At 49.1% G+C, this 25,367-nt stretch overlaps 2 protein-coding genes across 10 annotated transcripts in view; both read right to left on the bottom strand.

The window, feature by feature from the left end:
* Nucleotides 1-25,367, bottom strand: part of LOC116833757 (uncharacterized) — a 660,803-nt gene that overhangs the window by 627,704 nt on the left and 7,732 nt on the right. Inside the window, exons 1-7 of one of the 9 annotated variants that reach the window (XM_075069487.1) lie at nucleotides 24,929-25,151; nucleotides 20,434-20,649; nucleotides 19,650-19,794; nucleotides 18,313-18,425; nucleotides 17,821-17,853; nucleotides 16,504-16,608; nucleotides 13,266-13,354 (exon numbers count right to left, since the gene is read on the bottom strand). In XM_075069487.1, coding sequence (XP_074925588.1) covers nucleotides 13,266-13,354; nucleotides 16,504-16,608; nucleotides 17,821-17,853; nucleotides 18,313-18,343 — 258 coding nt within the window. In that variant the 5' untranslated portion in view covers nucleotides 18,344-18,425; nucleotides 19,650-19,794; nucleotides 20,434-20,649; nucleotides 24,929-25,151. Of the gene's footprint in view, nucleotides 1-13,265; nucleotides 13,355-16,503; nucleotides 16,609-17,820; nucleotides 17,854-18,312; nucleotides 18,429-19,649; nucleotides 19,795-20,433; nucleotides 20,656-24,928; nucleotides 25,152-25,367 lie in introns of those variants that run through there. The other 8 variants (XM_075069422.1, XM_075069448.1, XM_075069382.1 and 5 more) reach the window with 8 other exon arrangements.
* LOC142045744 (uncharacterized) lies at nucleotides 2,827-5,811 on the bottom strand (the record flags this gene model as incomplete). The annotated part of the gene is made up of 1 exon (XM_075070325.1): nucleotides 2,827-5,811. A coding segment is annotated over one exon (975 nt), but the record flags the coding sequence as incomplete, so codon positions are not given.

The following is a 25,367-nucleotide window of genomic DNA, read 5'->3' as shown; positions in this document are numbered from 1 at the left end:
GGTAGGGGCAGTGCACAGAGCTGCCTCCCTTCCCGGGTCTACTGCAGGAGTGGGTGAGTGGGGTCTTTTGGCCTGCAAGGTCAAGGTGATCACACTGGTCCCTTCTGACCTTAAAGGTTCTGAGCCTAAAAGGGAGAGGCAAATAAAGGATTTTTTTTTTTTTAAATAAACCAAACGTAATACCAGGATGACTCCAACTGCTCATTTTACAGTCTTGCCCCTTTCTTCCTCCCCTGTGTGTTTAATGACCTGCTGACGTGTGGGACACTGATTGTATCAGTTTATTAATGAAATGGGAGAAAGTGACCGAAACTAAACCAATTCCGAGTGGAGGAAACATCACATCATTGTATTGGTTGGGAATCAAACCCAGGTCAACTGCTTGGAAGGCAGCAATGCTCACCACTGAACTTGGTAAAATTCCCTGATTTTTCACACTTGTTGTCTGATCACCCTACTGATCAGTTTGAGGCAAATGTCTCTCTGTTCTCTGCCATTCATGGTGGGGAGTTTCACCATTGATAACATTTCTTGCTGGGTTGGGGAGGGGAGAGAGAAGAGGCATTTGCTCTGTTTCATTCCTCTCCATTTTCGGTTCATCCCTTCCCTTCTAGGGTCCTCCCTTCTATTTCAGATGGTGCAGTGACACCCTTCCCACACGGAGGACTCTGAAGCCTCTAGAGGAACACGATCACTTGAGAGCCTCAGTGACCAAGGGTCTCTTCCAACTTCCAGGATACCCCAGCTTGAGTCTAAAGGAAGCTCTCTTCCTTCCTGGGGATCCTCTCTCCCTTCCTGGAGATCAAGGTCATGAAGCCTCTGCCTTGCCTCCTGGGTCTGAATTAATGTCTGATTTCCCACTATCTGCTCAAAAGAAACAAATGTTTCTAATCCAAGTGAGTGGAATTAATTCAGCTGGAATCCTTCACCCACATTCCTTAGGAGATACAGACTGTCTGTGACACAGACTGACTGGGGTTTATCTCTGCATGTCCCCAATGGGGAAGGAAAGACACTGAGGGGGAAGGAAGAAGACCGGCAGAAGGACTCAAATGGAGCTAGACCAGAATAGAGGAGATTTTCTGCCTGTTAAAATGTACTGGATTCTCATTGCTTAAAACAAAACAAAAACTCATCATCTCCTGCTGCTGCATTTGAACCATCGGCCTTTTACATAGCAGCCAAAGTGGTGAAGTTCCAACATCCCAAGTTTATCTAAGAAGCACCTATAGTGACTCGTGCAGAGGGAAATACAGTTCTGAGCATAAGTTTAGGCCTCACCCAGAGCGTTGGTTTTCATTAGCCAAGTAGGTTCCCACACTTGCTTTTCCCAATTCACACGGAAATTACCATACAAGGGTGATGAGAGTAAATTCTAAACTCTGAAATGCAGAGGTTGGCCCATAGATTGGGATAAGGGGTTTGAAGAGAAAAAGCTCTAAGAGTATAAAACCAGACAGTCTCCAGGGTCAGGTATGGTACAATGCCTCAGTAGGGAGCCATTTGGGGGAGGGGGTTTCACTTCCTCTGTTAAATGTCCTGAGAGGTATTTGAAGGTGAAGATAACACCATGGCTAACAGTTGACTAGCACGTCCTGGGCTAAAGAAAGGAAGGGACCTGGGTTAATAGGCTGAAGATTTGTGTTACCATCACTGTCTGACCCCCCTTCAGTGCGGAGCAGGTTTGTACTTTGCTGGGTGGAACGTACAGACTCCTGGAGGGCAGGGGCAGCTGTTTCCATGGCAGAGAGCCTGGAACTTAGGACTTTCTTGTCTTGCTGTTTTGAAACAATTCAATAAAATAACAGTGGAGCTACAATGTCCAGTCCAAAATTTCAGCCCCCCTGCTGCAAAAATGCTATTTTAGGATCTAAACAGGAGGCTTCCAGCACTAGGATACCTGACCAGAAGCTCAGTGGGGGGTGTAAGAGCTGCTGACTCTGAGGGTCCTGGGCTAAATCCACTAGCAGGTGGAAGTGTTTTGATTTATTTGATGGATAATAAGCATCAGCTACCAGGGGAGAAGCCCTGACAGCCGCTGCCACTCCAGCTGCTGCCCCACACTGGGGAGTCTCAGGGGGCCAGCTGCTTCTCTGGCCACCCCAGGACAGCTGCAGGGGACCACTGAGCTGTGACTGCTCCTGCTTCCCTTGAAACTGCTGGTCAAGCTGTTCCCAGAGCCAGCAGCATTGGCCACTGCTTGGGCGGTCCCCAGAGCCAACTGATTGGGAGGCCCTGGAGTCAGCCACTGAAGAAGTCATGGAGGTCACAGGAAGTCACAGAATGCATAACTTCCATCACCTCCGTGAGAGACACAGATCCCTTACAATGAGACAAAGGCCCCCTTTGCTGTGACTGCAGTTCCTGGAATGAAAGAGAACAGAAAGTGAAGAGAGAAAGAAAAAGAGAGACTCCCTGTCACCTCTCTCCCTGCTGCCTCTCGCCCTGTAGTCTGTAACCTCATTTCACTGGGTTCCTTGTGCTGGTGTCATGGGGGTGACACTAGAGTTCTGGGGATTTGGGGGGGAGGGGGGGAAGGGAGCTTTTCACTTCTCAACATTTCACACAAAATTGTCTTTGGGCTGAAATTTCTCCTGTGGGGCCTCTCAGTCAGAGCTGTACTCACTCAGCCTGCTGGAACTCAAGCACCCTACTCTGAGCTACAACAGCCACCCTAACCCCTGAGTTCCTTCAATGTGTCTCCCTCTGGGGTCCAGCCCAGATCATCAGATATTCAGAGAACTCCCAGATCCTCTCTTCCCAAAGTATCCCAAGTTACTAGTTTTACTGTGGACCACTGCTACTGTATCACACACAGCACTTGAGTACAATTATCAAACAAGCACAAATTTATTTAACAACGGATAGGGATTTAAACAGAAACAAATGTGAGTGATGGAAACCAACCGTTACCAACTAAACAAAATTAGAAAATGAAACCTATATTTTTAAATAGTTACCTTTCCTATCTAAGTAGATTCTCACCTCACACTTCAGTCAATTTCACTGATTGCTAGTCCCTAGGAGCCACGGCCCTGCCTTTCATGAAGCACCACTGGTCATTAAGAATCTCCTTGGTGAATGGACTCAGAATGTTTTTCTCCACCGTGTTATGAACTGAATAAGTCTTTTTATCTTTATTCACAGAAAGGACGCTCTCCTCATTCTCATATTGTCCTTGACACTTCCACAGGGTTTCAATGTCGCTAGTTTGTCTTTGATGGTTTTCCATTGGCTTTTCTGGATTAATGCAAAGGTTGACAATGCAGCAATACATCACATAACTGGCTAGCAATGGACAGGTGCCAATTCCCTCCCACTTGAATGGGCTGTCCCCTCCAAGACCTTTGATTGGGGTGACTCACTTTCACAATATCATATGGGCATAATTTTCCATGTACTTACAATACTCCTTAAATATGACACATACACACACCTCACAGTGATTAGGAGTATCAATAATTTACAAGCTTTCAGTAGAGATCTCACTGCTATGCTTCCTGGATAAATATCATGAAAGCAGTGTATTCGGTGTGGCGAGTTTGTCAGGTCTGAGACAGGAGTTGCTTGTGAATAACAGTAACCCCTTTGCGAATTGGCACCAATGAGCTTCTGTCACACATGCGCTGAGCTATACAGAGAACAGAAAGGCCAGCACAAAAAACAAAGAGAGGAACAACCAATTTTGTTTGTATAAAATGACAATGGTTGGAATGCTCCATTTCTCTCAGTCTTTGCCTTCAGGGGTACTAAGAGTTGTAGCTACAGTTGAGGAACCAGGCGATCGGACAGCTGGTTTAGCCCTCCATACTAGTAGTTTTCTCACCTATAGGGAGATGGGTCAAAATTGGAATTGATGTCATGACTCACTTTCCAGAGGGGATCAATCTGTCTAAGGCTATGTCTACACTTCGAACACTGGAAATAGTCTTCTGACAACCTAACACTGTCTACACTGGGGCTCAGGTCACATTACTACTCTCAGTGGAGAGGACTTTTCACACGCATAAGAGATGTGGCTCTGCCAACATAGCTTTTCAGCACAGACCAGCATTTAGATGGCTTATTGACCTGAAAATATCCTAGCATCCAAATAATGGGGGACATAACAGCCACCTTGCCAACAGATGGAACCTGGGATTTAAACTCCCAATGATCACACTGTGTTTGGGATCCATTTGAATTCCCCTTCCATGTCTTTGACAGTTTCATCTCCAGTCATAGCAACTCTGATATAGGATTAAAGAAGTCAAAGCATCATCTCCAAGCACAGACAATGGAGAATTCTTCATCACACGACACTTTGAGAAGTGGACAGATAGAATGTGATGAAGATAAACTCTACATGGATCAGACAAAAGGTAACAGTTCTGCAGTGATGGGGAAGGAGGGAATCTCTGAGTCACCTCATACTCTTCCAGTGTCACAGAGGCTGAAATAACACTTATTTTCCTACCTCTTCTCCTCTTCATTTACATATAATTTGAAAAGTTCCCATTATATCTTCAGCACAACCCAAAGCAACATGAGAACAACTAGCAATGATACAATCTGAATCATTGGTGACTAACAACTTTGCAATAGAAGGAATGGCATAAATGTGATGCTCCCTGGTTCCTGATAGAAAGGGCACACTAGAATTACTCATGAGACAATGGAGTTGATAGAAAGGACAAATGGGTCCACCTCAAAACAGGGCAAACTGCAAAAAGGCAGAAATGGGCCATTCATCTGGACAAGTTGAGGGATAACGGTGCTGCAAACAGTTCAAATAGCTTCAAAGTTACTATGTGGGAGTCAGGAAAATTATTAAAGAAAAAGAAAGTATTGATAGCCCTAGAGATTTTTATGGTGTTGATCTCCCTTGCACATTCTCTGATGACTAACATGGGCTGAGTGCCAAGAGAAGGTATTCCCACACTCACTGCATTCATAGGGCTTCTCCCCTGTGTGGATCCTCTGATGGGTAAAAAGGTTTGAGCTGCGACTGAAGGTTTTCCCACAGTCACTGCATTGGTAGGGCCTCTCCCCTGTGTGGATTTTGTGGTGTTCAGAAAGGGCTGAGCTGCTAGTGAAGCTTTTCCTACACTCTCTGCATTCGTAGGGCCTCTCCCCTGTGTGTATTCTCTGATGCCTAATAAGATATGAGCTGCTAGTGAAGCTTTTCCCATACTCACTGCATTCATAGGGCCTCTCCCCTCTGTGGATTCTCAGATGGCGAAAAAAGCCTGATCTTTGAGTGAAGTTTTTCCCACACTCACTGCATTCATACGGCCTCTCCCCTGCGTGGATTCTCTGATGGTCAGAAAGTGATGAGCTCTTAGTGAAGCATTTCCCACACTCACGACACTCAAAAAGGCTCTCTCCTGTGTGGATTCTCTGATGCCTAATAAGATGTGAGCTGCTAGTGAAGCTTTTCCCACACTCACTGCATTCATAGGGCCTCTCTCCTCCTTGGATTCTCAGATGGTGAAAAAAGTCTAATCTTTGAGTGAAGCATTTCCCACACTCACAGCATTCAAAGGGCCTCTCTCCTGTGTGGTTTCTCTGATGCTTTATAAGGACTGAGTAGTCACATAAATTTTTCCCACCTTCAGTGCATGCATTTTTTCTCTTTCCCATGAGGATTTCCTGCTGGGTTGTGGTTTCCGTGAGGTCCCTCTGAATTCCCCGATAGGAAATACATTTACCCACTTTCTCCCCTGGATGGTTTCCGTGCTCTTTTTCTGCTCTGTGCTGAATCTCACAGGAGTTTCCCTGCTCATGACTCCTGGACCATTCCTTTTCGGTCTTTGCGATAATTCTCTGTGTTTATCCACTTGCTCAACATTTTCCTGCTGAGAATTCTGCTCCTCTTTGTCGCATACCATTCCATCACCTGCTGTGATAGAGACAGAAACCTCAAACAGGGATAGAAAGGGGAAGGCCAAAATAAGTGCTGGAGAGAGGTCAGATAAAAATCAGGAACTGAAGTCCCCCAAATTCTTCCCCCAAATGTAGTGGTAGGATTTTATGTTGGTATTTTATATAATTTGGAATGAAGGATAAAGAATAATTACATAGCATGTATTAAGTGTATTGGTGTATGATCTGAGCACATCCTGCTCTTTTGAATAACAGAAAGGAATGGGCGAATGGGCCAATGGGCAGAGATACATCAGCCAGAATTTGTGTCTGGACTGATTTCAAGGCAGTAACAGACCTTTGAGGGTCACCAATTTGTTGTAGGTTTAGCATTTTAAAATAAGTAAAAGAATGCCATGATTGTTTTCTTTTGTATTGCAATTTGATGTTCCTGTTCAAAATGTTCTGTGTAAATTAATTCTGTTTTGTGTGTGAATAAGGAATGTACGTGTTAAGTGGGAAGGCCATCGCTGAACCAGATGTACAAGGGAGGAACTGAAGAAAGACACAAGGGCACCAGGAGGCTGCAACATGCTCCTATTGAAATGTCAGAGGAGGGCAGATTGATGATTCTAAAGATGAGACAGGCACCTATCAGCGGGGACAAGACAGCTCTGATCTAAACCAACATGGGATAATTCCCTGAGGAACTAGATGAAAGAAAAAGATAAAGGATGAGAAGGACAATTTAAGAAAACAACCACTCATCAAACAACAACTGATTCCAGCATGACAGTGCAAAACTTATTGGTTGCAATGAAGGAAAATCACTATATGAACAGGGTGCCTTGCCATGAAACTTTGGGTCCATCCTGCCAAGACTTCCCCAGAGCATCATGTCATGACCAACAGAACCCAGCTCCTCCTACCCATGATCAACCTAGCTGGCCACTAGGTTGATCTGGACTTTGGACTGGTAAGTGTAACATCGAATGGCCAGACAGTGTGTGTGTGTGTGATTGAATGCATATGAGAATTTATCTTCAATAAATGCGGTGTATTGCCTTTTCCCCTGAAAAAGATCCTGTGTGCTTCTTATAAGCATAACAGGGTAACACCCACAAGGCAGCTAGCTAGCACACCTTGAAGGGACTGATCAAATTAAGTGGTTCATCAAGACACACTTGGTTGACAATAGACCATGGGAGAAACCCATCTACACTGAGTGGACTGTGGTCTAAATGTGCTGTCTGGAATCTAGATAATGGCTTCCTGCAATGACTGAGGGAAATTGGGCATGAACATGTGACTTGCCCATGTGACTCCAAACTCCATCTTATTGCTGTAATTTTCCACTGTAAGAACAACAAGATGCCCTCCACATGGCAAAAGTTATAAAAGTCCTGGAAACACCTCCATTTTGTCTTCAATCTTGCTTCTTAACTCCGGATGAACTTTGCTACAGACTGAAGTCCTGTATAAGGGACTGAATGACCATCCCAGCTGTAGACGTACTCCAGAGACAACTTAAGCCAACAGTTTATTCCATCACTGCTACAAGCCTGAACCAAGAACTTTCCCATTACTGGATGTAATTGATTCCCTTAGCCAATTTTAATTCTCCCCTTTCTTTCTTTTTATGAATAAACCTTTAGACATTAGATACTAAAGGACTGGCTCCAGTATGAGTTTTGGGTAAGATCTAAGTTGTATATTGACCTGGGAGTGGCTGGCGCTTTGGGATCAGAAGAACCTATTATTTAATGACAATGGTTGTAAAGAACCACTCGGCTCTGAATCCAGTGTTTTTGGTGGTGTTATATAAGAACCGGAATGCCTGAGAAAACTGCCTTTATGTTTTCTTGTTAGCCAGTGTGGTGAAACAGGAGTTTACTTTTGTGGCTGGTTTGGTCTATCTTATAAAAGAATAACCAGTAGTTTTGGGTTGTGTTTGCTGCATTTCTCAGCAGTTCATCCTGAATTTGGCATCCTCAGTTGTGACCCACTAAGGCACGGTGACAGGGTGCCAAGGAGGGGGCTGGGTCATGGATTTACAGGGAATTAGATGACCTAACCTTCATACAGTCTCCCTTGGGACTGCCCTCTTTAGGGTACGTCTAGAGGGCATCAGGGAGTTGGCCGCCTTTCAGGCTGGTCTCACGCTAGTGCATTAAAAATGGCTGTGGTGACATTGCTTTGATGGAACTCAAACCATCCAGCCCACCCACCCCCCTCAAGCCCTGGCTTTAGAACCCAAGCTACATCCCAACCAACAGCGCCTACACCGTTATTTGTAGTGAGTCAGCATGGACTCTGGCTGGGAGGCAGCTGCCAGACACAGTGCAAATATACCCTTAATGGGCGACATGCTCACTTGCTTTTTCCAAGGGCGAACCCCTTAGAACCACAGAGTTAAAAGGGACCACAAAGGTCATCTAGTCTAACCCCCTGCCAAGGTGCAGGACTTGCTGTGACTAAACCAGCCTCCTTTTGAAAACTTCCAGTGAATAACCTTCCACCACGGCCCTAGGCATTTGTTCCGTTCTCCTACTGTTCTTCCAGTCTGGAAGTTTTTCCTGAGGTTTAATCTAAATCTGCTCTGATGTAGTTTGAATTCCCTGCTTCTTGTCCTGCCCTCTGTGACAAGAGAGAAGAACTGTTCCCCATCCTTTGTCTGGCAGCCTGTAGCGAGGAAGACCAGCAGGGACCACAACCTGCCCGTTGGGGTACAGAGACAAGAAAGCCATCTCCACCCTTCCAGAAGCTAAGTGGCGGGACAGGAAGCAGAAGTACAAAAGGAGGACCCTGCAGCTCAGTTGGGCTGGAGCTGCTGAGGGAGACAGACGCTTATCATCCGCTGCCGGAGCAGGACATCGAGGACCTGCTGGGGCGGCCGCCAGAGGACTGGCCAAAGCTCCAAAGGTCACCAGCCAGTAGAGGTGCAAACAAGCTGATGGGGCTGCCACAGACCACTGACCCGGGGAAGTGGAGGCCAGAGGTACCAAACCCTGGGATTGTAGGAAGTAGCCCAGGGAAATTAGACCATTGTCTGGCTGAGTGTTGGCCTGACACTAAGTAAGGGTGTTGTGAGCGGATCCCCTATGATCCATTGGTGGATTACACTGCCACTATTAGGGCCTGGGGCTGGGACCCAGAGGAGTCAGGTGGGACAGAGTCCTCCTAGCTCCTGCCACCCCACCTTTGGCCAGGAGGCCTGTGTTGGTCGACCATCCGTGGAGCTAGGATGCTAGATTGGTGCTTGCCCCTGCCTGAGCCCCAGACTGTTTGCTGCCTCCTGGCCAAGGAGGGCCTAGGCTTGGAGACTCTGCAGCTCTGTCCTGAGACAGACCAGGAGGGACGGCCACGCACACTCACACAGCTCGTGTATTTGAAGATCACTGTTATATTCCCTCCATTAACTCTTTTTTCCAAACTAAACACACCCAGTTCCATCAGCCTTTGCTCACTGGTTTGCGTTCCACCCCTTTGATCATCTTTGTCACTTGCCTCTGGATTCTCTCCAGTTTCTCTACATCCTGTCTAGTCACTGATGACCCAAACTAGACCCAGGACTCACCCTGAGGATTAACCAGTGCTGAGTAGAGCAGTGCTATCACCACCTGTGATTTACATGCTATGCTTCTGTTAATGCAGTTGCTTCTTTTTGCACTACCATCACACTGTTGACTTCCTGTTGAGGCTGTGATCCACCACAACTCCCAGATCCTTCTCAGGGGTGCTGCTGCCATGCCAGTTATCCCCCAGTCGGTATTTGTGCATTGGGTTTTTCTTCCTGAAGCGTAGCACCTTACACTTGCCTTTGTTGAATTTCATTGCTGTCTATAGCCCCGTTTGCCAATTTATCACGATCCCTTTGAAGTTTTGCTCTATCCTCCAAAGAGTTGACAACCCCCCCTAGCTTTGTGTCATCTGCAAATTTGATCAGTATGCTCTCTATTCTTACATCCAGGTCGTTAATGAAGATGTTAAATAGCAGCAGACCCAAAACAGATCCTTGTGAAACCCCATTTGAGAAATCCCTCCAATCTGACATCATTCCAATAATAGTTATTCTTTGCTTGCGGTTGTGTAACCAATTATATATCCACTTAATGGGAGTTCTGTTGAGCCTGCATTTCTCCAGCTTACTCATGGGACTGTGTCAAAAGCCTTTTTGAAGTCCAGGCCTATTTTATCCACCAAACCAGTTACCCTATCAAAGAAGAATATCAGGCTGGTTTGTCATGCTACGTTCTTAGTAAATCCATGCTCGCTGCTATCGATTACCCCTTCATCCTCCGAGTATTCACAAACTGAATGTTTTATACATTGCTCTAATAGCTTTCCGGCTATCGAGGTCAGATTGACTAGTGTATAGTTCCCCAGCTCCTCCTTTTTCCCATTTGTAAAGATGGGCACTATGTTAACCTTCTCTAATCTCATGGGACCTCTCCTGTCATCTGAGTTTGCAAATATTGCCAGAGACTCTGAGATTTCATCAGCTAATTCTGGGGTGAACAGCAAGAAAGGAGGTGGGGGGCTGGCTTTGGGGATTAAGAGCTCTGTTATCAACACTTGAGCTGTTGAGCCTGAGTTGATGGCTAGCCATCCACAAGGAGTCATCAGAGCGAGGCTGATATTTCAGTTTGGACAGAAGGAGACAGGTCTAGAGTAGAGCGGTGATCTGTGATTCATCAGCATACGGACAGTAGCTGAACTGAGACTTCCCAGAGATAAAGTGCAGAGGAAGTAACCAAGGACTGAGCCCTGTAGAACCCCCACAGAAAACTGGAGTAGGGGTGAGAAGGATCTTCCTAAGGACATGCTGAAGAAGTGGTTACAGAGGCAGGAGGAGAGCCAGGAAGAAGACAAGATGTCAAGATGAGGACCATGGTCAGTGGTATTAAAGGTGGCTGATGGGTCAAGAAAAATAAGGATGGAGCACTGGTTCTGAGCTTTGCTTACGGAGAACTCATTAAGAGACTTTGGCAAGGATATTCTCAGTGAAGGGCCCCAAATATCTGTCTCCCTGAAACCTTCCCTTCCCACTTCTCCCCTCCCCTTCCAACTATCCTCAGTCTTTTCCGCTTCCAAGTATCCCAGATCTCCTACCCAATCCTCCCCCTCCAACAGCACCACTGCTGGGGTCCTCCACCCCCTTTTCTCCATTCCCAGTCTCCCACTCCCCCAACCCACCACGCTACCTGTTCTCCAGAGATTCTGTCTCTGATTCCTCACCTCCTCTTCCTTCCATGGTACCCATCCCTCCCTGATTCCCTCTAGTCTAATCTTCCACATACCTATCCCTTTCCTCCCACTATACTCAGCCTGCCCTACCTTGTGGCACCCCACAAGCACTAGCTCTCCCATCATCTTCTCCCACCCCACTCCTCCCTGTTCTCCTCCACTACCCCCGAAGAACTCCTGAATAGAACCTCACACTGCTCTCAGTGTCATTCGTTGGTTGGGTTAAGAGCACATGCTGTGGCCACTGCCTCTGAGCTACACCCATTCATCTGAGTCTGAGCCGTACCACTGTTAACTTTCAGACTAGGTGTATTGTGCATTTTGCTGCATTCTGAAGGAGTTCTTCTTAGATGTTTCCCCCAATTCCAAAATTTCAGGGCTGAGAGCAATATTTTAAAGTGTTTTAAAATCCACTTGCAGACTCTGGCCTCTTCTGAGCTGCAAAGTTTTGTCAGCATAGCTCTGTTTGTTAGAGGTGCAAAAAACCACATCCTTAATTGACATAATTATGCTGGCAAAATCTCTCATGCAGACAGAGTAACAAAACAGTCTGTTAAAAAATTAAGGAAATCAAATGTCCATAACCTACATAAATACTGAATACCGGTTGGCCAGTTCTGCTGCATGCATTTGCACTAGGTGGGTGGTGGCTAAACTTAAACCTCTAAAAACCAGAAAAGGAAGAATTAATATACACACTTACCCCTAAAATGCAACCTTAACTCTGACCCTGGCCTTGCAGCTGGCACTAGCCACTGGGAGTGTCTCAGTAAGGCTGGTACAAAGGTTAACGAACTAACAAAGGAAGTGGAGGTTTCTCCATTTCTCAAAGTCTTCAAGTCGGAGTGGATGCCTTTCTGGGGGAGGATTTAGTCCAACACAAGGTATTCAGCTCAGTACAGCAGTAACTGGATGAAATTCTATGACCTGTGTTATACAGGAGGTCAGACTAGATGACCTAATAGCCCTTTCTGGCCATAAAATCTATGATTCTACAATAGCTATGAAGGACTAGGAACGTGCCATTGTTTGTGTTGTGTTCAGAGATGGGAATACCAGCATTTCTCCACATGCCTTCAGCTGTGTGCACTGGGTCAGCTGTAGCTGTAACTGGATGGTGGAGGGAGGAGTTGGAGCAGTTTGGCAGAGCTGTGACTGTGATACGAAGGGAGGAGCACGTGAATCCTGAGGGACCTAGTCTGCCCCATTTTAATGCTCTCTATGGGCTGTTGCGGAGACAAGGCAGAGCAGAGGTGGCATTGTGAGGGTGGCACGAACCTTAACTCTTCATTTCCCCTTCTAAGAACCAAGGGAGCAGGAATCCTTACCCAGTGAGGTCACAGCCTCATAGTTCTCTTGCATGACGTCTCTGCAGAGGGCTCTTTGACAGGGGTCCAGCAGAGCCCACTCTTCCCTGGTGAAATACACAGCCACCTCCTCGAAGGTCACTGGCCCCTGAAAGAGGAAGTGTCCAACACTCGGTACCTGCTGCCCCAGTCAGAGCCCACTATTCATGGAGAGAGAGGAGCCAATCAAATGGAAAATCTGGCAGGGTCACAGTCAGCAGATTCCTACCCTCAGAGCAGCCAGGAGACAAAACAGGAGGGGAGATAGAGATCCCCTCATGCCCCTCAGCAGACAGAGGGGGAAGGGTCTTCTCATTCATCACACACCTACAAGCCAGAGGCTGATATGGGGGACGGGGTCCCCAGCAGGCTCCAGGGTTGGCTCCCCAGTAGGAATCCCAACAGGCTTCCATTGCCACCAGCTGGAAGGAAAGGGAGGGATTATCTACTCTAGGCCCCACTGGTGGGTAACCTCCCACCTCTCCTTCCAATCTTGTAGCAGCCTCTGGCCAGTAGGTTCATGTTCCTGCACTGGGAATCGGATACATTTCCCCAGCGCTGTCCAGGGTTCCCCCACCAGCCCCATTCCACAAATAGGGTAGTTTCCTCCCCCAAACCCCATGGATCTGTTCCCAGAATCCAGGACTTGTGTTAAACAATTCCTAGCAAGTTGTCACATGCCTTGTCCCCATCCCTTTCTCCACTCTGGGTATTTCCTGCTCCCATCCCACCTCCACACTGAGCTCCCCCAAAGATCCCAAGCCCTCAGTATTTCCTGCCCCTCTCCTCCCAGCAGGAACCCACTAGCAACCCCGCAATAATCCCTACCTGGACTGGCTCCACTACAGCCAGTTCCCTTCCCTGCCCCATGGGAGGCTGGGACAATCTGGAGCCAAAGGTGGGCATTACTCTGCCGTCTGTCAGGATGAGAAGGGTGACAGGGAAGATTTCAGAAGTTAGTTCCTGTCACATCGTGATCTTCCCTGGCCCTTTCCCTGCACAAGATGTTTCTGTCTTGCATGCTGGGAAAATATTCCATAACTTTATCATAGCCCAGACCCAGCCTTTCCCACCAGAACTAAACCCACTGTCCTAGTTTTAAAACCCTGAGGGCAACTCCCCTAATGGTGGGGACCAGGCAGAGGCAGGGACAGGACAAAGACTGCCCAGGGCTCGTGCAGTAAGTTAAATAAAGTTTGCTGGTGATATTAAGATGGAAGCCATTGTCAATGGAGACAAATAGTGGAACATTAAGTGGGGCTCACTTCCATTTTATGTATTACATTCCTCAGCCTCATGCTTCAGGGCCACAACTCACAGGGGTTAGGAAGGATTTTTTTCATCCAATATATTTTGAGAGGGTTTTTTAATCTCCTTCCTCTGAAGCTTCAGGAATGGCCAGAAAAGAAGACAGGCTATTGGGCGGGGTGGACTAGGGCTCTGAGGGGAGATCAATCTCTCTCTTTCTCAAGGCTCGGCTGGCCGGTTCTTGCTCCCATGTTCAGGGTCTAACTGATCACAATAGGTGGGACGGGGAAGGAATATTTCCCCCCCCCACAAGTCAGGCTGTGGGTGACCTGGTGCGTTTTCATCTTCCTCTGCAGTGTGGGCTGCGGGGCACTCACTAGGATTTCCTGGAAATATCTCACTTAACCATTTCCCTGCCACTGCAGGGGCCTGGAGCACTGGTGCACCTCAGTCCCTGCTATTTTCTGCCTGGGGCATGTAAGAGTCTAGTCTCCTGGAGGCTGCAAGACTCTGGCCTCACTCCAACTGTTCGGTTTAGTGGGCGGGTGCTGGGGGGCGTTGGCAGCCAGTGCTAGACAGGAGGTCAGACCAGATGATTCAGTGGTCCCTTCTGGCCTTAGACTTTATGACTCTATGACTGGATGTGGGCACGTTTGGAAGCTTGTGACCTCCGTGCCCCCCCACCCCCCACTTATTTCTCCTTCATTTTTTGACTTCTGTTTCCCCCTCTCCCCTCCCTCTGCCTCGGAGACTTAGTGACCAACGATCCCTGGGTTCCTTTGCTCTCCTGAGATCGCTGACAGCACTCAATGCTGGTTTGGATCCAAACTTTCTGTCTCATCCCCATCTCTACTAACCACTGCAGGGGTTTCAGTCTCGCTGGCTGGGATACAGGCAATGAAAGGGTTACTGTGCACAGCTGAAAACTGCCTAATTTCAGAGCTGAGGTATGTAAGCAAGTACCACTTATTGGAAGTCAAATCTTTTCCAACCCCCGAACATTTACTAAAAAAGTAAAAATAAAACATGTATCTGTGCTGAGTCTATATATAACTTGTGTATTTCAAGAGGCTGACAGAGAATGCTTGACTACAATGAACAGGAGAGTGCAGGAGTGAGATTTTCTTTGCTTTAGATCATAATGAAACACTCAACATCTCACAGCCTCCTGACTGCCTTTCCTCATTGACTCGTAGACTCATAGACTCGTAGGTCAGAAGGGACCAATATGATCATCTAGTCTGACCTCCTGCACAAAGCAGGCCACAGAACCCTACCCACCCACTTCAATAACTCAGTCATGGGTTAGGGGTTGTTATAAAGTCCTCAAAATCGTGGCTTGAAGACCTCAAGCTGCAGAGAATCCACCAGCAAGTGACCCATGCCCCACGCTGCAGAGGAAGGCGAAAAACCTCCAGAGCCCCTGCCAATCCGCCCTGGAGGAAAATTCCTTCCCGACCCCAAATATGGCCTGACTTTTCTGTTTCCCCCTCTCACCTCCTCTGCCTGAGAGACTTACTGACCAACGATCCCTGGGTTCCTTTGCTCTGCTGCGATCGCTGACAGCACTCAATGCTGGTTTGGATCCAACTTTCTGTCTCGTCCCATCTCTACTAACCACTGCAGGTTTCAGTCTCGCTGGCTGGGATACAGGCAATGAAAGGTGTTACTGTGCACAGCTGCAAACTGCCTAATGTCAGAGCTGAGATAAGTAAGCAAGTACCATTTACTGGAAGTCAAATTTTTTCTGAACCCCGAACATTTACTAAAAAAGTAAGAATACAACACTGTATCCGTGCTGAGTCTATATATAACTTGTATATTTCAAGAGGCTGACAGAGAACGCTTGACCACAATGAACAGGGAGTGCAGGAGTGGGGGAGTGAGATTTTCTTTGCTTTAGATCATAATGAAACACTCAACATCTCACAGCCTCCTGACTGCCTTTCCTGAGCCCTCGGGGGTCGCAAACCACCAGCTGAGAAACACCAGCCTAGATTCATTCTTTTGTATCGGCATTGACTACGTATGGAAGCGAGTGCTACACTGTACTGAGACAAAGCCTGAATGAGCCCAGTGCAAATGGCATGTATAGACCAACCCTGGGAATGTAATTCCAATTACACCCACGTTTTGAACTCTCTGCCTCACTTCACTGTAAAAAGACGACAAAAGTTCATAAGAACTTACAATACCTTACAGCAACAAGTTGATGAAAAGTAGGTTAAATTTCTTTTCAGCCATGAAAGCCACAGGTGCAAGGAGACCAACGACAGAAAATTAAATTAGTCAAAACAAAAGGGGGCTAATGATGTCGTTCAGGGCCAGTACTAAGCTCTATACTTGGAGAACAACAAAACATGGGAACAAAGTTACCTAGGGCCAAATTTGGCCTTAGCGACATGGATTTAATTAGAAAACAAAATAATAAAAAATAAACGATGCCACTCTTTATTCCTTTTGGGATTTTTAAAAAGATGGTGGAAGGGAGAATCATCTCCCACCTCACCCCAGACATGGCAACACTGCTACTAAACTGCTACATTTCCTTTCTGAGAGGCTTTGTTTTCATTATATTTTAACTTGTATTCCCTCCTCTTTCTCCTCATGATGCACAATCATTAATTTGCATTTCATGTTGACCATAGTTCTATCCCGTTCCTCAGAAAGGCTCTAAGGGCTTGTCAGTTAAAATATGTTCCAAAGAGACCCATTGCTCCCATGATTAGTGACTTTCCTAAAGTCTCTCAGTGCTTGTAAGTTAAACTATTTTTCTAAAAAGACCCCTCTTTTTACGAGGATTAGTAATGAAACTTACCCTCATTCCCACAAGCCACTGCCTCTGTGCCTTTACTCTCCGGTGCAACACCTTCAAATAATTCTGCTGAGGATGTTTCCCAGAAATGAATCATCATTGGGATGGCTAGGAATGTGTTGGGGGAAAAAAATTAAGATTCTATCTTAAATGAATAAAATCATTCCAAGAAATATAAATTAATTTAAGGCATAATGTAAGCATAAAAAAATTAGAGCAAAAATTTAATTAAAAGAACCAAACGTTGCATTCTTAAAGAAGTGCAGCTTATGCAAAAAAGAAATATTGAATTGCTGTTTTAACAAAATTAGATGCTAATAGATGTTTTATTTAAAGTGTAAAAATCAGCTACAACTTTTGTCCCAAGAGGTAAATAGTGCACTAAAATAAATATAACTTAAAAATGTGAATACATTACCAATTTAAAAAGAGTCATAACAAAAAAGTTTTTTTTAAAAAAAAAAAAAAAGCCAAAAAACTCTAACTTTACTAACAAACTTTCAAGTAAGTATGCTAAAGGAAAAGCTCAGACTTTGTATTTTTTTTAAAAAAGTATCAAGAAGCCACTCAAAAACAGGAAAAGTTGTCAAGGTCTTAGTGGTCTTTAAAAAAAAAGCTATAAAATCAGACTATGTAAACTTAATTAAAAACACTATTAATATAACTGCAATTAAAACTGCAAAATAAAATTCTTAAAATTAACGTAGTCAGTAAAAAAGGCAATAATTAAAGTAAAAGCAAAAACAATTAATGAGTACTAAAAAAACTCCAAAACACTTGAAATGCTTACGTGATATTGATGAGCTAAAACAGGGATTCGCAACCTTTGGCACGTGGCTCGCCAGGGCAAGGATCCTGGTGGGCCGGGCTAGGCCGGTTTGTTTGCCTGCCACGTCCGCAGGTTCGGCCGATTGCGGCTCCCATTGGCCACGGTTTGCTGTCCCAGGCCAATGGGGGCTGCAGAAAGCGGCGCGGACCAAGGGATGTGCTGTCCGCTGTTCCTGCCACCTCCATTCGCTTGGAGTGACAAACCACAGCCAGTGGAATCTGCAATCGGCCAAACCTGAGGACACCGCCGGTTAACAAACCAGCCTGGCCCGCTGGGGTGCTTACCCTGGCAAGCTGCGTGCCAAAGGTTGCCGATTCCTGAGCTAAAACATTTAAGAGACAAGTCAGTTGAAAATATAGTGGTGCAAGAACAAAAGTAACATCACTTCATGTTGTTACACAGCTTCCAGGTGCTGAAGGCTGCAATTCCCTGTCATGAACATAGTTTTTGGTCTGAAATCTCCCCATGGCCGGTCAGAGATAGATACGTACCTGTGTCGCTCCCCAGCTCCTGTCGCAGCATCTCTAAGGGGGAGGGATAGCTCAGTGATTTGAGATTGGCCTGCTATACCCAGGGTTGGGGGGCCATTTAGGGAACTGGGATAAAAATGTGTCTGGGTATTGGTCCTGCTTTGAGCAGGGGTTTGGACTAGATGATCTCCTGAGGTCCCTTCCAACCCTGGTATTCTATGATTCTAAGATGGGAGAGGTGAGAATTCAGGCCCTCACATTCATGGAGAAATCCCCATTGCTTATTAATGGAACTGCTATTAACTACGAGATGGTGACAGAGATCAGAGGCCGATAACGCGGCCGCTGCAGATAGAGCCAGCCCCACAGGGCTGCTCCATGGGGAAGGGCAACTCACTGAGCTGGGCTGTGAGATGGAGCCGAGGATCAGTGACATCACTAGAGTCCCCAACTCCTCCCCAGGGCGAGGGTAGATCTAACCAGAGGAGACACCACCCCCAGACTCCAACTCACCTTTGAATCCCAGCAGCACCTCCCGCAGCATGGCACTTTACAGAGAGAAATCGCTGAGTCTCTTCTCCAGCTCTGCAAACGACAGCTCTGGCTTCCGAAACATCCCGTCCTCACTGCTGGGGAAAGGAGGGGTGAAAAATAGGCCTGAGCCCTAGACTCTGAGCCCAGCAAACCCCAAACTCCAGGAAACCTGGATCTGAGCTTTGTAGCCTGAGATGGTCGTTGTCATGGTGAGTCACCACAGACCTGTGCTCTCCAGCAAGACAGGAAGTGGGGAGACACTAGAGCAAGGAACAGACACATTGTTCAGGAGCTTTCTCAGGGATGCTCTGGTCCGGGGGTGGGGGGGCAGAGCCAACCCCTACGCTGGTTTACTGAAGTAACAAGGGGCACCAGCACTGGGATTATGTGGAAAGTGAGGAGACACAGACCAAAGAGTGGGCAGGTCCAACATGCTGGCAGTGGCCACAGACAGAGCCTAGGTCTCCAGCAGGGAATGAACGTGGGCCCTTAAACACCAAAAACCTCAAGCCTTTCAGCTGAAGCAGTAACCCTGGGGTGTCCAGCTCATTTGGCAGAGAGGGCCACATTGCACTCTCCATTATGGACAGTGGCCCAGGGCATCAGTTTAGGACTCTGTGCCCTGCTCCATTCACAGCAGAACACCCACTGCTCTCCATGGGACACCCACGTACAAAGAACAAGGGAACAATCTGCCCTTCGTATCAGAAATAAAATTTTAGTTCTTAGTATTTTGCTAAGTCTTTGTCTGTCACACTCAGTGTCACTCAGGAGGAAAACAGCCACTTCTCGGACACCCTGTAGGGCCCTGCTGGTTCTTCCCTGTGTTTCCCTTCCTTTCCCACCCTCCTTTCTCCATTTCTCTCTGCTTTCTTGTCCCTGTGTCTCTCCTCTGTTCTTCCCTCCCTACAGCAACCCCCTATTCCCACTCCACAAAGGCTTCACTCTTGCCCCCTCCCCGTTCCACCTGCTCGAGTGATCAGCCAGGAAACATTGAACGTTGACATCAAAGTTCGTCATTTCACTTGATACCCCGATGACATTAACAGGGGACAGGAGAGTTCACGCTCTCTGAGCTATGGCTTCAGGCTGCTGACAGCCCCAGCAAGGCAACGCTGTCTCTGTTTACACTGGGGAGGTGCTGAGGGCCACCAACTCACTTTAACAAATGCGAAACCTGAGATTCTGCGCCCTCGGAATATATGACGTGGCCACATCAGTCCAGGAGACAGGCCAGGTCTGTCCCATCGGCCCTGTGTCTAGCAGCCCTGCTCTGACCTCGTTAGCGATCAGACAGTAACCGGTTCTTCTCCTACCTGAGTCAGCCACTAGGGGAGACAGAATCACATGCTCCAAGGGCAGGGGGCAGCTTCCTATTCAGCGCAGTTATCAAACCTAACAGCCCATGAGGGGGGAGGGAAATGGAGGCCAAGACTCACCTGCCCCAGTGCTCCCAGCACCCTAAAGAAAAAGAGAAAGAAGAGGCCGTCAGGGTGAGTGTCCCTGGGTGGGGAGGCCGCCTGCTCTGCAGGGGTCACCATTGAAGCCACGGACAGTAGGGGAATTTCAGGTTTACATTCCCAGAGCATCTACCACCCCCCACCAGGGACTTTCCCCTACGCAGGCCCAGCAATCCCTGCGCGCAGGTCACCACTGTGGAAATCTTTTCCTCAGACACTTTACAGGTAGAAGATGTTTCTCTGCATTGAGAATCAAATTCCCCCCAGTGCTGAGAGACTCAGAAGGCCCCTGACCCCACGAAACCCATTAACCTGCGGTGCAAGGGGCCTTAGGCCTGGCTTGGGACCTCAGCATGGTGGGGGAGGGGATTTCACCCTCCAAGTGGAAATGCAGAGAGACATTTACAGGACAGAAGGTCTTGGGGCTGCAGCATCCAGGACTCCCAAGAGCCATCCCTGGCGCCGCTGCCAGATTCACTGTGTGACCTGGGCCAGGGCTCTGTCCCTCCCTCTGCCTCACTTTCCCCATTTGTCCCAGAGGGATAATGCCCCTGACCCCACTTTGTAAAGTGCTTTGGGGTCTAGGGCTCAGAAGCGCCTACAGAAACGCTGTGTATGATCATTGCAATGACAGCCTGACCTGCAGGGGTTGGCTCAGTGGCTGCTGCCCCTTCTCTCCTCCCCTCTTGCTGAGCAGGGAAATCTGCCAGGACAGGCTGCAAACACCCTCATCCCTTTTCTGGACAATGGCTCTCTCTAGCTCTTCCAGCCCGGACAGCAGATGCTGCTCCTGCTCCTCCAGAAACCCTTGCAGCTCCTTCCACTCCCAGACAATTTTCTGCCTCTCAGCCTCTGTCTGTTTCTGCAACAGGGAGAAGGTGGCTCAGTAACAGGGGAACATAGAACATAAGAACGGCCAGACTGGGTCAGACCAAAGGTCCATCTAACCCAGTACCCTGTCTTCTGACAGTGGCCAATGCCAGGTGCCCCAGAGGGAATGAACAGAACAGGGAATCATCAAGTGATTCATCCTCTGTTGCCCATTCTCAGCTTCTGGCAAACAGAGGCTAGGGACACCATCCCTGCCCATCCTGGCTAATAGCCACTAATGGATCTTCTCTAGTTCTTTTTTGAACCCTGTTAATGTTTTGGTCTTCACAACATCCTCTGACAAGGGGTTCCACAGGTTGACTGTGTGTTGTGTGAAGAAATACTTCCTTTTATTTGTTTTAAACCTGCTGCCTATTCATTTCACAGAGTAACCCCTAGTTCTTGTGTTAGGAGGAAGAAATAACACTTCCTTCTTTATTTTCACCACAAAAGTGATGATTTTATAGACTTCTACCATATCCCCCGTGAGTCGTCTTTTCCAAGCTGACCAGTCTCAGGCTTTGTCTACACCAGTGGTCCCCAACGCGATGCCCGCGAGCATCATGACACCTGCCAGGGCATTTATGTGCACCCACCTAGTGCCCAACAGGGGAGAGAAGCTGCGGCCCTGCGCCAGCCGAGGACAGAGAACATTGGGGCTGCAAGCGCCGGTGTTCTCAGTCCCTGGCAGGCACAGGGCCATGGCTTAAGCCAGAGAGAAGCCGCGGCCCAGCGCCTGCCGGGGACAGAGAACTCTGGAACTGCAGGTGCCGGTGTGCTCAGTCCCCGGCACAGCCCTGCCGCTGAAGACCCAGAGCATCGTTCCCTAGAGCCGAACCCGGGCCGCAGCGACAAGAGGGGCTCCCAGAGCGTGTGAGGAGCCGGGGAGGGAGGGAGGGAAGTGGGGCCCAGGATCCAGGGAGGGAGGAGTGGTCCTACTGAAGCCACCGCTGCTGCTCTGAGTCTCCTCAGGGCGGCGTGGTGTTTCCTCACCCGAGTGGGCTGTGCAGGGTGCCGCTGGGCTGGGCAGGGGGCACAGATCCCGACTCATGCACTGATGGGATGAGTGGCTGGGCACCCCGAGCTGCCCTCTCCTGCCCCCAGACCCAGCCCACTGCAGTCCTCCCCTGCCTCAGCCCCACGCTGCCTGCCCTGGGCGGGGAGAAGCAGAGTCCGGCTCCGAGTGGGGCAGAGGGGGATGCTGCCTTGCTGGGAGACTCCCACGCCTCGGGCACCAGGGGGTCAGTGTCCATCCTCTCGACTCTGCCTGCAGGGGGTTGGGGAAGCAGCTGTCAGCACCTGCCCCTCTCAGCCTTTGCACCCCTCATCCCACTCGCAGCGTCTTCACTTGTACCTTCTGTCATCGCTCCTTTGCCGCACCCCTTCTCCTTGTACTCTCCCTTCACCCGCACCTCTCCCCTTGTACCCTCCCCCAGCCCTCTCCTCCCACACCTCCCCTGCACCCCCTCTGCGAGTACATCACTGCAGTGGAGCGGGATCGGGGCTCAACCCTCCTTGAGGGTGGAGGAGAGCCACACCGGCTCACCGCACTCCGTCGGCCTCGGGCCCATCCCTTGCTGCGGTGCTGAGGGAACCGACAACAGTTAGTAAGGGGCTCAGGCCCTTTCAGTCAGGCTGGGCACTAAGTCAGAAGTCTATAAGCCCAGGGCCTTGGGCAGGGCGGGCAGCACATAGTCTAGGCTCAGGCCTTTCCGTAGGGCTGAACACCAAGCTAGAAGTATACAAGCCCAGGCCCTTGGTCAGGGCGAGGCAACACACACAGTTTAAGCTCAGGCCTTGCAGCAGGGACTGAGCACAAAATAGCAGTATCTATATAAGCCCAGGCCCTTGGGCAGGGCGGGGCAACACACACAGTTTAAGCTCAGACCTTGCAGCAGGGGCTGAGCGACAAGGCAACCACTGTAGATAGCCTCCTCAGGCCAAGGGAGGGGGAGTCTGCCACCCTTAAGGGGGTGCAGGGGGAACGCAGGCCCTCCCACTCCACTGCGTTCCAGCCCAGGGCCCTAGCAGTGGTCAACGCCGCTGACGGTCAGTGGGGGATCCTGACCTAAACACACTGACATGGGCTCAGGTGAGTCTGCAGCCTGACTGGAGTCGGCTGCCCCCGGGCCACTTCCAACTTCCCCCTCACTGGTACCTGCCCTTCGCCAGCATCGTCCGGGGGGTCCCAAACCATGGGTTCCTCAGGGGGTCCGGCATCAGGAAGTCTAGTCCACTCCTTGGGGTACCGGGCGTCAGGAGGCGCAGTCCACTCCTGCACAGGCCGAGCGTCAGACAGCTCAGTCGGCTCCTCTGGGTATTGGCCCCAGGGGAGGTCAGGCCAGTACCCCTCCGGATACCGAGCACAGGGCAGGCCGGGCCCAGCGAGAGCTCAGGCCCCAGTGTCTGCCTTCTCCGGCAGCCTCCTCCTAACTGAGTGCTGAGGCCGGGCTTTTGTACTTCCTGTCCCATCCCTTCACTTCCGGGGGGCGGGGACAGGCGGCACGGCCTGAGGCCATACCTTCTCTGGCCTATTCCCCTCAGGAGCGTGGGGGAGTGGGGGCCCCCTCGCTACAATCACACCCAGCTTCTCTGCCAGTGAAAGGGCCCCCAAGCACCCCCACACCTGCTCCTCTGCCTGAACCCTCTTTACTAGATCTCCATCCCTTGCTGGGTACAAGGTTTGAGGGTTAGTCCCTATGCCTTCCATGTGCATTTGGAGCACTAAAGATGGGGCTGCGGGGAATGGGGGATCGTAAGATTTATACTAAAGTGAAATAAAAATAGGAGAAATGGTTTGATCCCCACTGCAAGTGTAAACAGGGATTGCTGTGGTGGACAAGGAGGTCATGGTTGGGGGGGGGGAGGGGGAGGAGCCCAGGGCTGGGGTGGGGGCAGCCAAAATTTTTTTGCTTGGGGTGGCAAAAAACATAGAGCTGGCCCTGCCCCAGCAGGTGTGGGGCCTCCTAGTGCCCAGAAGGGGAGAGAGGCTGGGGCCCCGCGCCTGCTAGGGACAGAGCTCTCCAGGGCTGCGGGAAGCCGGTGCTCTCTGTCCTCGCGGCTTCTCCGCAGCTTCTATCTTCTCTCTGGATTCACATATTATGTAATATTAAATATGATGGTTTTCATATTATTTAATGTACACATACAAAATAAGCCTTGAAAAATTGTTGGCGCCTGCCACACTCTTCTGAAAACATGAATGCGCTACTGGCCACAAAAAGGTTGGGGACCACTGGTCTACACTGGCACTTCTCTCCTGCCGACAAACAGCAGCTACACTGTGCGCCCGTCAGCAGCACGGCTGGGGCACCACAGCCGTGTTGCCAAAAGCTGCGGCGTGTAGCTATAGCCTCAGTCTTATTCATCTCGCCTCATACGGAAGCTGTTCCACACCCTTCATCATTTTGTTGGCCTTCTCTGGACCTTTTCCAATACTAATGTATCTTTTCTGAGATGGCGCGACCAGATCTGCAGGCACTATTCAAGATGCAGAGGTACCATGGATTTAAATAGAGGGAATAAGATATTTTCTGTTTTATTGTCTCTCTCTTTTCTAATGATTCCCAACATTGTGTTTGCTTTTTTGACTGCTGCTGCACAGTGAGTGGATGTTTCCAGAGAACTATCCACAGTGGCTCCAAAATCTCTTTCTTGAGTGGTAACAGCTAACTTAGACCCCATCATTTTATGTGTATTTTATATTATCTTTCCCAATGTGCATTACTTTGCATTTATCACCATTGAAATTCATCTGCTCGGTAATTGGGAAAAATCATAAATGCGCCTTGGGGCAGGTGGCAGCGTTATTTACCAGAACACAAGATCTCTTGCGATGAGTGATGGGAAGTTCATTTATCCCGGGAAGGGAGGTGGGATCAGGGCCGGGGTGAGCTGTACATCACCAGCAGGAGTGACATTTCCGCCCAAAACCTCATCAATTTGCACTGAGCCAAATCCTCCATCTCTACAGTCCACATTTCATCTCCTTACTCCCCATCCCCACCAAGAGCTAGAAAGGATCCCTGGTCACTGTGACATCCAGACAGCCTGTGGGCAGGGTCTCTGGGCTAACACAGGCTGACCATCTCCTGCCCAGAAGCCTCCTGCATTCTAAGGGCATCATGTTACCCCTGTGTCTGACCCTGCAGGCTCCCTGGGCTCCAGTGAGGAAGGTTCCCTGGCTGAGGCTGGCAGGGTGGGGCCTGCATTCACCAGGTCATTCTTATGCCAGGCAAACCTAAGTGGCAGGGGGCTCTGGGCACCTACCAACAGCTCCTCGCTTTGCCGCTCCTCCTCGGCTTTGGCTGCTTCTCTCTCTTTTCCCAGAGGGACCAGATGCTTTTGTGGTGCCTCCTGGAAGAAGCAGGGGAGGGAGGGTTAGAAACTGCTGCAAACCTCCCGGCTGTCAGATTTCACGGCCTGTCCAGCCCTGCAGAGGCCTGTGCAGGGTTCCTGGGACTCAGACTGAGAGGTGATGGCGAAACAGGGATCAGCTTTTCCAGAGGAAACGCAGGGCCCCAGGTTGCAGTAACAGGGGTACAGCCCAATCCCCAGCTCCTTGGGGCCTCACCCATATCCCAAGCAACCAACTTCAGACACTCCCCCACCTTCCCCAGCTCCAGCCCCCAAACCTCCCACAGGGCCAGATCTGAACATAGAACCCCCCCAAACATCCCCCAACCCCCAGTCCTGACCCCCCAG

This window comes from Chelonoidis abingdonii, chromosome 1 (genome assembly GCF_003597395.2).
Source record: "Chelonoidis abingdonii isolate Lonesome George chromosome 1, CheloAbing_2.0, whole genome shotgun sequence".
In the NCBI taxonomy this organism is placed as follows: domain Eukaryota; kingdom Metazoa; phylum Chordata; order Testudines; family Testudinidae; genus Chelonoidis; species Chelonoidis abingdonii.
The sequence above is the reverse complement of the archived record's forward strand: the minus strand, read 5'-3'. Positions and strand labels throughout refer to the sequence as shown.